The sequence below is a fragment of the Protobothrops mucrosquamatus genome, unplaced genomic scaffold (genome assembly GCF_001527695.2).
Source record: "Protobothrops mucrosquamatus isolate PMUCROS unplaced genomic scaffold, P.Mucros_1.0 scaffold2327, whole genome shotgun sequence".
Taxonomy (NCBI): domain Eukaryota; kingdom Metazoa; phylum Chordata; class Lepidosauria; order Squamata; family Viperidae; genus Protobothrops; species Protobothrops mucrosquamatus.
In genome coordinates, this window is record NW_015388410.1 from 282458 (window position 1) to 296288 (window position 13831).

General features: G+C 46.7%; 1 protein-coding gene across 1 annotated transcript in view; it reads left to right on the forward strand.

Annotated features, from left to right (window-relative positions):
* The window catches only part of SALL2 (spalt like transcription factor 2), a 20069-nt gene extending 9052 nt beyond the window's left edge, over nucleotides 1-11017 (forward strand). The window contains exons 2-4 of the mRNA XM_015824704.1: nucleotides 4188-6538; nucleotides 10660-10800; nucleotides 10982-11017. Coding sequence (XP_015680190.1) covers nucleotides 4188-6538; nucleotides 10660-10800; nucleotides 10982-11017 — 2528 coding nt within the window. The remainder of the gene's footprint in view (nucleotides 1-4187; nucleotides 6539-10659; nucleotides 10801-10981) is intronic.
* Nucleotides 11018-13831: the final 2814 nt, after the last annotated feature.

Here is a 13831-nt window from a genome sequence, read left to right on the forward strand (position 1 = left end):
CCTCCCTCCCTCCCTCCCTCCCCGGTTTAGGATGCGCCAAGAAGGAGATCTGCAAGAAGGTGTGTGTGTGTGTGTGTGTGTGCGCTCAGCCGGGTTTAAAAACCCGCAAACAACATGGGGGGGGGGGCGGCGATCTAGACGAGATCCTCGTTTCCCTAAGATTGCAAAGCGGTGGTTGAGTCTGTTGGATGCGATGCTTCCCTTCTGACATCCTTCGCCGGTCCTGCTAACTTCTTTTCCCTGCTTTTTTTTTTTTTTTTTTGAAAGATTAACCATGAGGTCTAGAAACTTGGCTCGGGTAGGCCTGATCTTTGAATGTTAGTAAAGGCAGACCCACCATTTTGCTGTGGTGGCGGTTCCTCTCTCACTCTCTCTCTCTCTCTCTCTCCCCTCCCCCTCCTCTTCCTCCCAAGCTTGGCTCAAGGGCTCCTGATTGAAAATGGCAGGATCAGTCCTTGAGGATCACCCAAATGTCTGGAAAGGAAGCTGTTAAAAGCTCAGGGCCAGAACTAGAGATGTGTTAGATTACACTTCCCAAATTCCCCCGCCTCCATGAGTGCTAGTGGGCTGGGGGTTTCTGGGAATGGGTGCTGGTTATATCTGGAGGGCCACCAGTTTGAGGAAGCTGGAAAAACCAGTTGACTTCATGCATTAGAATTGTAGGGTCAGCTGGTCCAACCTTGGCAGCTTTAAGATGTGTGGACTTCAATTCCCAGAATTCCCCAGGCAGTCACGGCTGTTTGGAGAATCCTGGGAGGTGACGTTCAGACATCTTAAAGAGTAGCCAAGGTTGAGGAAACACTGTCATGTAAGATTCCAGATTTTATTGACAAACATGTTAAACTTTGCTAGCTAGGGAATTCTGGGAATTGAAGTTCACACATCTTAAAAAGAGTAGCCAAGATTGAGAAACCCTGTCATAAGAGATGCTAGATTTTATTGAAAAACATGTGTCTAGGCCAGGGGTAGGCAACCTTGGCTCTTTGATGACTCGTGGACTTCAACTCCCAGAATTCCTGAGCCAGCCAAGCTGGCTCAGGAATTCTGGGAGTTGAAGTCCACGAGCCATAAAAGAGCCAAGGTTGCCTACCCCTGGTCTAGGCTTTGCTGGCTGCGGAATTCTGGGAGTTGAAGTCCATATAGCTTAAAGATGTCAGGGTTGAGAAACATTGATTCTAGTCCAATTATGACTCAGAACAAGAATCTGCTAAACTATCTTCAATAAAGCCAGGCCATCGGATCCTTGTCCGAGGCACTCCACTGTCCATAATCCTATTTTTAGGCTCCCAGTGTAGTGGCAGGCTGGTCTATCCCTTAACAGTCAATCTTCTTTCTTGACTTTAAACACTCTGATCCTGCTTGCACTTTTGTGGCCAAAGGGGTCTTGAAGTGGGGGGACAGCCTTTGAACAGCAAGACCAGAAACAATGGATGGAAACTAATCAAGGAGAAAAGCAACCTGGAATTAAGGAGAAACTTCCTAAAAGGGAGGACAATTAACCCGTGGAACAGCTTGCCACTAGAAGTTGTAGGTGTTTCATCACTAGAGGTTTTTAAGAAGAGACTGGACAACCACTTGTCTGAAATGGTATAGGGCTGGACTAGAAGACCTCCAAGGTCCCTTCCAGCTCTATTCTATTCTGATTCTGATCCTTGTAGATGGCCCTCATATATATCATTTGCAAGCTAGATCTGGCCTAGATCTTTGCACTGACCTTCACAAGGCCGGCTTTCCCGATCCGCAAGGAGGAGATCTCTGAATCTTCTCTAGTTTCGCCATCTCCCTTTGAAACGTACAGTGGCCAGAGCTGGACACAACCCAGATACAATCTAAGCAACGCCGAGTATCTTTTTAACTCCTGCATCACATTACATCCATTGGATGTATTGTTTGTCAGAAGGGCCTCTGGCAGGCGTAAATTTTCCATCTGCACCTCTCGGTGTTTATGGGTTGCGGTATGCCACACACAGATTGTCCTGCTTGAGAGTTGATGCCAACTTTCCCCAACCTGGTTGCTCTCCACATGCATGGTTAAACCTTTGGGGAATTATTAAGTAGTCCTCGACTTAACGGCCACGATTGGGAGCAGAATTTTCATTGCCAAGCATTGCTAAGTGAGTTGGTCTCCATTTTAGGAGCTTTGTTGCCACGGTTGTTAAGCGAATCGTTGCAGCCGTTAAGGGAACCACACAGATCCAGCTTCCCCCACCCTATTGACTTTTGCGTGTCGGAAAGTTTGCAAATGGGGATGACATGACTCTGGGATGCGACGACCGTCGTAAATACATGCCAGTCTCCAAGCGGCCAGATTTTGACCGTGCGACCATGGGGATGGTGTGATGGTCGTAAGTGTGAGCACCGGTCCCATCACCTTTTTTATTGCCATTGTAACTTTGAATGGTCACGAAAGCAATAGTTGAATGTCGAGGACTACTGTAGACATCCCGCTGGAGGGAAAATTGAACTTTAGTGCAGGGTCCCCAACCTGCGGGCCACGGCCCACCACCGGTCCGTAGCCTGCTTGCAACCGGGCCGCGTGAGAGGCTGGCTGATGCACTTGCATGTGTGACACACACAGCCCCACTCGTGTGAGGGTCACGGATGCTCACGGCCCCATTCGCACAAGTGTCACGGGCACTCGGGGCCTGACTCGCATGAGCATCGCAGGCAGTCACTGCCCCATTCACTCACTTGTGCAAGCATCACAGGCGCTCAGGGCCTCACTCGCACGAGCATCACGGGCGCTCGGGACCCCATTCGTGCGAGCCTTGGGCTTTTAGCCCCACTCATGTGAGCGTTCGGTGCCTTACTCATACGAGCGTCACGGGTCCTCTCGGCCTCACTTGTGTGAGCAACACCTGCCCCTCCCACAAAAACACCCACTCTTTCCCCCCTTCCGTTACGCCAAGCATTAGTGGATCTCTGCTTTGAATATGCAGCCAATCTGATTTAAGATTATATATACACGTATATTATCATGCAGAGGTTGGGAGTTTGCTAATCTGGACCAGCAGCCTTTTAAATATGTTAAATATATTTTAAATATATGAAAGGGTGTGAATAAGGTTTTAGAAGGCAGTAAAGGTAGTCCTCGACGTACGACCACAACTGAGCCCAAAATTTCTGTTGTTAAGTGAGACATTTGTTAAGTGAGCTTTGCCCCCTTGCTTGCCAGAATTGTTAAGTGAATCACCACAGGGGTTAAATTAGTAACGCCGTCGTTAAGTGAATCAGGCTTCCCTTTTGACTTTGCTTGTCGGAAGAGGATCACGTGACCCCGGGACACTGCAACCGTCATAAATCTGAGTCATTTGCCAAGCGGCTGAATTTGGGTCACGTGACCATGGGGAGGCTAAAATGGCGTGAAAACAAGTCGTAAGTCACTTTTTCAGGGCCATTGTTACTTTGAATGGTCACTAAATGAATTGTTTTAAGTCGAGGACTACCTGTATTTTGAATATTAAGCAAAAAATCGAGGGCATAAGTCCAAACTGACAGTAGAGAAGTTCAAACACAATACTTGGAAAGTATTACTTCACAGAAAGAATAGTGGAAATCTGGAACCAATTAGTGGGTCAATTCTCAGTAACTGAGTTTAAACATGTTTGGGATAATCAAAAACAGAAATGAAAAAAACAAAATAAATAAAAAATAAATAAATGTAAAAGAAAACAAAAAAAACTCAAAGGGCAGACACAATGGGCCACAGGTAGTCCTCGACTTACAACAGGTCATTTAGTGACCATTCAAAGTTACAAAACTGCACTGAAAAATGTGACGGATGATCGTTTATCATAGTTACGACCTTTGCAGCATCCCCATGGTGATGTGATCAAAATTCAGATGCTTGGCAACTGTTTCATTTTTAGGACGGTTTCCGTGTCCCGGGGTCATGTGATCGTCTTTTTGAGACCTTTTGACAAGCAAAGTCAATGGGGAAGCCAAATTCACTTAACAACCGTGTCACCAATTTAACAACTGCAGTGATTCACTTAACAACTGTGGCAAGGAAAGTCATCAAATGGCGCAAAACTCAACAACAGAAATTTTGAGTTCAGTTGTGGTTATAAGTCTTTTTCTACCGTCAGTTTTTTTTATGTTTCTGTATTTATAATTATTATTTTTACAGATCTGGACTTAACTCTGTCCCCTTCTTCTCTTCTCTTTTCTTTCTTCTATCTTCCCAGGAGACCCTGGGGATGACTCCAGCCCCTTCTCCTGCCCTTCCTGCCACACCACCTTCAAGGAACACTCCGAGTTATCCGCTCACACCAGTACTTGCTTCTCAGAGCGAGCCCCCAGTTCGGCCGGTCCTGCGACTACTCCCGCCGCTGGCCAGGAGCACTCTAGCGTCTGCTCCTCATCCTCCTCTTCCATTGAGGTCCACCCCGAAAGTTCTCCAAGCATGGACGTGGAGCCTGGACCTTTGTTGACTGAGCCAAGCCAAGAATCTGCCTCTTCCCGGCCCCCTCCTCCACCACCCCCAACCCTGCCTCCCTCCACCACTCTCCCAACTGGGCACCTCAACATCCCTCTCATCCTGGAAGAGTTGCGTGTTCTGCAACAACGCCAGCTCCATCAGATGCAGATGACGGAGCAGATCTGCCGCCAGGTGTTGCTCTTGAGTTCATGGGGGCAGGTTGGGACTCCGGCCCCCACCACGGAACCAGCTCCGGTGGCGTCTGTCCCCCCCAAGCCTCCCTTGCCCGTCTTTTCCATCAAGACTGAGCCCGGGAGGAGCCAAGTGTCTGCCTCTCCAGATGTGCCCAAGCCGGCATTCTTCCATCTCTACCACCCGTTCCCTGGTGGCACCAGGGTACCTAAGGCTGAGCAGCTCCTGGCTCCAGCCTTCCCTACAGCCACAGGCGTCTTGGCAGCCCAGTGCTTAGGGACTGCCCGGAGTCTGGAGCAGGCCACATCTCCTGGACTCTTGCGACAGAAGAACGGAGCAGGAGGAGGAGGAGGAGGAGGAGGAGGAGAACTCAACTTGGAAGGCGAGAAACCAAGCGGGCGCCACAAATGCCGTTTCTGTGGGAAGATCTTCGGCAGCGACAGCGCCCTCCAGATCCACCTGCGCTCCCACACCGGCGAGCGTCCCTACAAGTGTAACATCTGTGGGAACCGTTTCACCACCCGAGGCAACCTCAAGGTCCATTTCCATCGCCACCGAGAGAAGTACCCCCATGTCCAGATGAACCCTCACCCGGTCCCAGAGCATCTGGACTATGTCCTGACCACTTCGGGGCTTCCTTACGGCATGTCTGTGCCGCCTGAGAAAGCGGAGTCCGGAGAGGAACATGGGGCCCTTCCTGTGGCTGAGCGCAAGGCCCTGAGCGCCACTGAGAGTTTGACCCTGCTTTCTGGCACGGCCCCTTCGGCTGCAGCTCAAGCCTTGCCTAGTTTCAACAAGCTGGTCCTGATGAAGGCAGTGGAAGCCAAGGGGAAGGGGGATGAGAACACCCCTCCTGAATCAGAGGCAGAGGGGGGCCGTCTTCAGCTTGGGAAGCTTGTGGGGGCCTTGCCCAGCTGGGCTCTGTTGGCCAATCACTTCAAGGCAGGGCCGGCTGTGGGGCCCTTCCCCTACGTCCTGGAGGCCTCTCCCTCGGAGACCTCCAAGCTCCAGCAGCTGGTGGAGAAGATCGACCGTCAGGGATCCCCATCCTCCTCGGGAGCGGCCCTCATGGCCCCATCCATAGCCGGCTCCTCGGCATCATCTTCTCTGGCGTCTTCGGGGCCTAATCAATGTGTCATCTGCCTAAGGGTCCTCAGCTGTCCCCGAGCTCTGCAACTCCACTATGGGCAACATGGGGGCGAACGCCCCTTCAAGTGCAAGGTCTGCGGGCGAGCCTTCTCCACCAGGGGCAACTTGAGGGCTCACTTTGTGGGCCACAAAACCAGCCCATCCGCCCGAGCGCAGAACTCTTGTCCCATCTGCCAGAAGAAGTTCACCAATGCCGTGAGCCTCCAACAGCACGTCCGAATGCACCTGGGTGGGCAGATCCCCAACGGAGCTCTCCTGTCTGAGCCTTCTGCCCCAGAGGGGGTTTCATTGGGAGAAGGGGAAAAGCCACGAGAGCAGCCATCTGCCCCCCAGGAGGAAGAGCTGTCGGAAGAGGAGGAGGAAGAAGAGGAGCCCACCGACGAAGACTCGGTGGAAAGCATTGGCGAAAAGGCAGAGCAGGTCTCCAGCCCCGAAGGTCTGGGTCCTCCCAAGGAAGGGGAGGAAATGGGGCAGCCTGAGGGGGAAGAGGGAGGACCCGGAGCACCCTCTTCCTCCCCACTGGGGCCCCAAAGCCCTCCCTTCCCCTTGAAGGATGGGGAAGAGAAGGTGGATATGGAAGAAGAGGGTGGAGGAACTGTCCCGGTGGAAGAAGAACCAGAGAAGGATAGGGGAGAAGGTGGAGAAGGTCCATCTGACAAACAGCAGCATCAGGGCAGCCAAGCCAAAGAGGAACCAGTGCTGATCTGTGGGATTTGCAAACAGCCCTTCACCGATAGGGCAGCCTTGCGCAAACATGCGATGACTGCCCATCCCCAGGTAAGAAATCAAGGTGGTGGGGTAGGGCAGGGGTCCCCAACCTCTAGTCCGTGGACCAGTACCAGGCTGCAGCATGCCAGCAACCGGTCCGCACAAACAAGCAAAGCCCCATCCGCGAGATGCAGGCAGCATACAAAACCACGTGCCCTCTGGTCCACAGAAAAACCTCTCTCCACGAAACTTGTCCCTGTGCCCCAAAGGTAGGGGACCTCTGGGATAGGGGACATTTGGCTTCCTCTGCCCCCTTGTGGTCTTGGATAGGAAAGTATCTTCCCTCATGTGCTCTCTCTCGACCTCTAGAGATAACCTTGGGGTAGGCAAGGCTACATCCTTCCTATGGATGTTCTCCAGATGTTATGGTGCCACAACTCTCCCATGATCTGCAGTTCAGCAGGATGAGGCCTTCATAACCTTTGTGTTGGTTGTCGCTGTAGGCCAACCTTCCCTAGCCTGGTGCTCTGTAGTCCCCCACCACCCTCAGTGCAATGGGGCCTTTCTAAGAACAGGTGCCTGCAGCTAACCCACCTTGGACCTTCAGCAAAGTGGTCCTGTGGGTAGAAACAGAAATGGTTGGCCTCTTGATGGGAGACTAGGAGGGAATCCAGATCTGTAGACTGGGAAGTCAAAAAATAGGATAGACCACTTCCATGCTGTTCCTGAGGAAACCCCGTAGTTGTCCTACACCATCTTTTACTCTTGTGCCATTTCTGATTATGGAGAAACATTTAATTATCCTATGCTGCAACCTATGCTGCAACTTCCTAGGTTCTTTGCTGGCATATGCTTAAACTGTACCCCACCTTGAAATAATCCCCAGAAATCCCAAATATTTTGCTAAACTGTAGAAGTAGTCCTTGATTCACGACCACAATTGAGCCCAAAATTTCTGTTGCTAAACAAGACAATTGTTAAGTGAGTTTTGCCCCATTTTACGGCCGTTCTTGCCACAGTTGTTAAGTGAAATCCTGCAGTTAGTTACTAACCCAGTTACTAACCCAGTATAGTTAGTAACACCGTGAGTAAATTAGTAACACGATTGCTAAGTGAAATCTGGCTTCCCCATTGATTTTGCATGTCAGAAGGTTGCAAAAGGTGATCACATGACCTGGGACACTATAACGTCATAAATATGAGCCAGTTGTCAAGCATTTGAATTTTGATCACGTGACCATGGGGACACAGCAACGGTCCTAAGTGTGAAAAATAGTCATAAGTCACTTTTTTTCAGTGGCATTGTAACTTTGAACAGTCATTAAACAAATGGTTGTAAATCGACTACCTGTATTGTTCTGATGATCATTTGGATCTTCTTCTTGTCTTGATCATCTTAAAAAACCTCCAGTGATGGAGCACCCATGATTTCTGGAGGCAAGCTGTTCCACTGGTTAATTGTCCTCACTGTTAGGAAGTTTCTTCTTAATTCCAGTTTGCTTCTTTCTGGGATCAGTTTCCAATCATTATTTCTCATCCTTCCCTCTGGTGCTTTGGTGAATAATGTGACCCCCTCTTCTTTGTGGCAGCCCCTCAAGTACTGAAATACTGCTATCATGTTGCCCCTGTTTCTTCTTTTCCTTAGACTAGCCAAATCCAAGTACTGCAGCCGTTCTTCGTATGTTTTAGCCTCCATGCCTTTGATCATCTTAGTTGCTCTTCTCTGAACTTTTTCCAAAGTCTCAACATCTTTTTTGTAGTATGGTGACCAAAATAGATTACAGCATTCCAGGTGTGGTCTTACTAGGGTTTTAAAAAGCAGTATTAATACTTCGCGTGAAAGGTCAGACCTCGCTTCTCAGACTGGTCCTAAGCAAGAGACAAGCATGCTTGCCACTTCATGTCCAGTTTCTCTTTGAGTTGTTGAACAACCATGCCAGTTGTGTATTTGCCTTCCTCAAGTCTGGCTTCAAAAGAAAATTAGATAATATAACAGATTGAGAAGATATTATGTGATTTCACCTCTTATTGCTTCCGATCAGCAAGCTTGCCCAGCATCCCACCCAAGCATGATTGGAGTGAAGAATGCTGGTAATTGTAGAGAAGCAAGGATTTTCCCATTCTGCCAAATGTTTATAGAGATTCTCAATCATCCAGATCAATGATGGCGAACCTTTTAGAGACCGAGTGCCCAAACTGCAACCCAAAACCCACTTATGCATCGTTGGGTGCCGGGTGGATGTAGCCCATTGGGTGGGCGTGGCTGCGGTGGTAACGGCAGACTGGATGGGACTAAAAAGTTCAATCAATCAACTCCAACTTTGAAAGATCTTTTTTTTCCCACGAGAAGTTGAAATTGACTGATTGAATCTTTTTTTTTTTTTTTTTTGTACATGGCAGCGGAGGCCTAAAGCAAAAAGGTTTTATAAAACTCAGCTGAAGGCCTAGGACTGGGGCGATGGCACGCGTGCCCACAGAGAGGGCTCTGAGTGCCGCCTCTGGCACCCGTGCCATAGGTTCGCCACCACTGATCCAGATCATGGTTATCCCAAAGGTGCTTTTTCAAGATGCAACTGGACTTTCTTGTTTTTCTTTGAAGATGTTTTGCTTCTTATCGAAGAAGCTTCTTCAGCTCTGACTGGATGGTGGGGAATGGAAGGATTTATACTCCTTGCAGACAGCTGGTCATTTGCATTCTTTTAGAGAGTCATTGAGGTCACTTGGAGGTTTATCTGTGTCCTCAGGGCCACCTGAGTGATGCAGTGGGTGTGGAGCCTTCTTGGAACTGCTGAAAGAACTGTGTTGTAGACTGGAGATAGATGATGTTGTATCCTTCCCCTCTATTGAGAGAGGGCTGTTCAATTTCAAAATTGTAACGTCTTCAAAGAAAAATCCAGTTGCCTCTTGAAAAGGCACCTTAAGTTATTTAGGGAAAGTTGTTCCTGTTTTGTATACCCATCTTTGGAGGGGAGGCCGATGTTGAAAAATTGAAAAGTTCTGCTTCCTGTCTTGGTGAATCTGGCTATAATAAGTCTTTACAGATAGTTCTTGACTTGCAACTTTAATGATTGCTCAAAGTTACAATACTATTGAAAATAATAACTTATATCCGGTCCTTGAATTTATGACTATCACAGCAAACTCACAGTCACGTGATCATGATTTAGAGGCTTCACAACCTTTTTGTGCAGGTTGTCCTCAACTTACAACAATTCGCTTAGAGACCATTCGAAGTTACAATGGCACTGAAAAAAGTGAGATATGACCATTTTTCACACTTATGACCATTTCAGCATCCTCATGGTCACATGATTTACATTCAGATGCTTGACAACTGACTCATATTAATGATGCTTACAGAGTCCTGGGGTCATGTGATCTCCTTTGCTGATCTTGTAACAAACAAAGTCAATGGGGAAACCAGATTCACTTAACAAATGTGGCAAAAATAATGGCAAAATGATTCATTTAACAAATTCTCATTTAGCAACATAAATTTTGGGCTCAATTGTGGTCTTAAGTTGAGGACTACCTGTATATATGATAGTTCCAGCATCCTGGGGATACATGATCATTATTTGCAACCTTCCCAGCTATCTTTTGACAGTAAAGTCAATGAAGGAAGCTAGATTTGCAAAAAAGGGTTGTAAATTCAATCACAATTCGCTTAACAGCTGTATTGTTTAGCAACAGAAGGCCCAGTTCCACTTGAGGTCATGTTGAGGATTACCTGCATTGAAACAGTCTAGGTGTATGGGAAGTGCACTTTTCTCTCTAAACATTCCTGAATATTGTCCCTTTTGAGGAATGGACAACCTCAGGAGACCCTGGTGGACTTTACATCCCATTGTTGTTGTTGTTCAGTCACCAAATCTTGCCCAGTTCTCTGCATCCCCATGGACCATAGCACACCAGTCCCTTTGTTGTCTCCTGGAGTTTGTCCAAATTCATGTTTATTGCGTTGATTAAACTATTTAACCATCTCATCCTCTGCCGTCTCTTTCTCCCTTTGCCTTCCATCTTTCCCAGATATCAGGGTCTTTTCCAATACATCCTGTCTTCTCATTTGGCAGCCAAAGTGAAGACATCCCATAGTTCCTAAATTGAAAGAAAATATTGATACTCCTCCTTTGCTTTTGCCCCATGTCTATACCTCCCTAGTCCTTCTCCTACTTTCTTTTTCTCCAAAGGTTCATCTGGGAAGCCACGTTTGGAGCAATAACCAGATGCGGCGGGCACGCCGCCTGCCTTTGGAAGGGCCCCTGCCAGTGCTCTCTGGAGGCCAAGTCAAGCTGCAGGACTTCCTGGGACGGGACATCCCAGCCCAACTGGTAGGGGTGGGCCCCCTCTCCTTCTGGAATCAGTACACCGCCTTTGTCTCCGGGGGCCTGCCTGCCAAGCCTGGCCACAGCACAGCGGCCTCCGTTGTTTCATCTTCCTCCTCCTCTTCTTCTCCCAACGTCAACGTGACCCCACAAAGCCTCTTTGGATCGAGCAACGTGCCTGGGAAAGTGGCCCCTGCAGAGGCCAAGGAGAAGCCTCCAGTGACCAACTTGCTGCTCCTTTCCCCGCCGGCAGCCCCTGTTTTGGAAACGGTCCCCGAGAATCAAGGAAAGGGGGAGAAGTAACTAGCTTCTACTGGGTAAGGGGTGGTAGGGGAATTATGAAACTTTCTAGAAACCAGTCCTGGCCAAGATGGTGAGATTGGAGTCAGCAATGGCCCTTTGCAAGCATGTCTGCCTCCATGCATTTTTATCAAAATGTTTGGGAAGTGGATGATATTGGAAGCTTGAAGAATCAAACGTTCATTACTAGTAAACAGTCTCACTTTGGATCTGTTTCATTAGATTTGGCTCCTAAGGGCCACTTCCGCAATGTCACCAGTATGTTAATTGTACCGAACTCTAGTGGAAAGTTTAACCTGGTGCATAAAAACAAACCAGGTCAGTATTTATGGGTTTTGTTATATTTTTGGTCTCAGAGGGAATCTGTGAACATCCATGACCTGGTTTCAAGTTCGGCAACTGATTTGATGGAGGGCTTCAAACCCAGTTAAGTGGTGGTATTTTGACTGATTTGGACAAACCATAGAAGGTTGGATCTTATTAATATTGGGATGGGAGACCATGAGGAGATCCTAAAGTTAGACGCTAGATTGTGAAGTCAAAATAATAATAAAAATCCTAGTGGCAAAATATTTCCAAGAAAACTACATGGCTCAGGAATTGGCCTTGATTTGAGGGAATCTTTACCATTATGATAAAAAAAAATAGTCATAGTTGGAGTGGCAAGGCCAGAAGAATTGAAAACCTGGAAGCTACTTGCTCCCTATAACTATATCCCTCTCTTTTCTCTTCCAGAGTGATCCATTCAAGAGGGACCAAGTGTGTGACAGCAATTAAACCTTATATCTGACAATGCAAATGATATGGGTCCAATATAATTTTAGCAGCTTTTTAGTATTTTACTTTTAACGTAGTTTGGAGCTCCATTGGCCGAAAGGCAGGATCTTGACCCGAGGCAGGGAAGGATGGTCCCTGCCTTGTACCTTTGATTTTTTTTTTTTTAAAGAAACTTCCCTCTCATGTAGAACAGGATACCAAATGGTCCCAGCCGAGGAATTTATTCCCTCAATAAAGGAAATTTGAAAGAATGACCGAGTCTGTGGGTTTTCTTTCTGACAACAGGGAAAGGAAGTCACTTTATTTGAGTTCTGATTTCCTCTGGGAAGGAGAACCAGCTTCATGTATGATTTGAATGCATTATATATTGTGGTTCGGCAAAAGATTGTGAAAGGGAATTGGAAGATGCCCCTGTGAAAATTATTTTCTGGGTTGTCTCAAAGGTGCTTTTTCAAAAGGCAACTGGACTGTTTTTTCTTTGAGGAAGAAAAAGAAGATGTTTCGCTTCTCATCCAAGAAGCTTCATCGGTTCTGGCCAGATGACAGAATCTCCACAGATATTTTCTGGTTGTTTTTTTTTAAGTTTAGTTTTTATAGAGAAAATATAGAAACTAACACACGTCACCCATAGAAAACATGAAGAAAATAAAAGAATGAAGCGCAAATCAGTCCCCAGGGGTCTAGAAAATATTAAAGATATATTTTTCTGGTATTTAATTCATCAAATGATCAATTGAAGGTAACACTTTCAATGATGCTTGCTATTAAGCTTTAAGCAAAGAGAAATAGTAAGAACTGTAGTCAAATAATTATAAAGCCAGTTTGGTCTAGTGCAGGGGTAGGCAACCTTGGCTCTTTTATGGCTCGTGGACTTCAACTCCCAGAATTCCTGAGCCAGCATGGCTGGCTCAGGAATTCTGGGAGTTGAAGTCCACGAATCATAAAAGAGCCAAGGTTGCCTACCCGTGGTTAAGAACCAGGCTAGAAAAGTGTTGAGATCATGAGTTCAAATCCTGCCTTCGCTATGAAAGCCAGTTGCTCTTTCTTCTCAGCCCAACCCACCTCACAGGGTTGTTGTGGGGAAAATAGGAGGAGAAAGGGTGGGTTCTTGCTGCCTTGAGTTATTTCTAAAAATAATAATAAAAATACTAAAGGCAATGTGCAAATAAATACGTTAACCCATAAAATTGCAAGCCATGATAGACTGAGCAGAAATTGAGAATCCATTCTGCTTTAAATAGCCTATGAAACTGAGGTGCTCTATGAACTTTGTACCTTAAAAAAATAACTCACATTTTGGACGGGGTACAAATCCACGTGTTTTGTGGTATTCCAGGAAGGCTTCTTGTTTTGATGTCAAGGAATTGCGCAGCCGGTGTCCAAATGGAGTCAGAGATGCTGACACGAATTTGTAGTTTTATATAAATAAATATATTTTACATTTATATTTAAAGCAGACAAGATAGTCGGGCACATCACTACATCATGAGGTAAATCAGAGAACAACTTACAGAGCCCACAGAAGAAAAAAGGCGGGAAAAAAGGGAAACTCCCCCTTTACACCCAGCAACCAATCATAATGTAGATAGCCTCAGGCAGGAGCCCACACTCTCCAACCAATCAACTGCACCTGTGTGTTTTGGCCCATTATAACTTTATTGTTCCAGCTATTAAATTAAATATTTTAACATTTGAATTATATTCAGGGTCAATTATATTCAGTGGAAATCCTTTATCGTATTCATCTCTAAAGGAAATTTGGCTTCTGAGGGAAGAAATTGTTGTCATTGGCAATTAAACTGGAATGAATGCCATACAGATAGTTCTCAACTTACAATGTTTCATTTAGTGACCTTTCGAAGTTAAACGATCATTATGAAAAAAATGACTTAACTACCAGTCCTCCCAATTTGACCATTGCAGAATGCCTATAGTCACATGATCAAAATTTTTTTTTTTT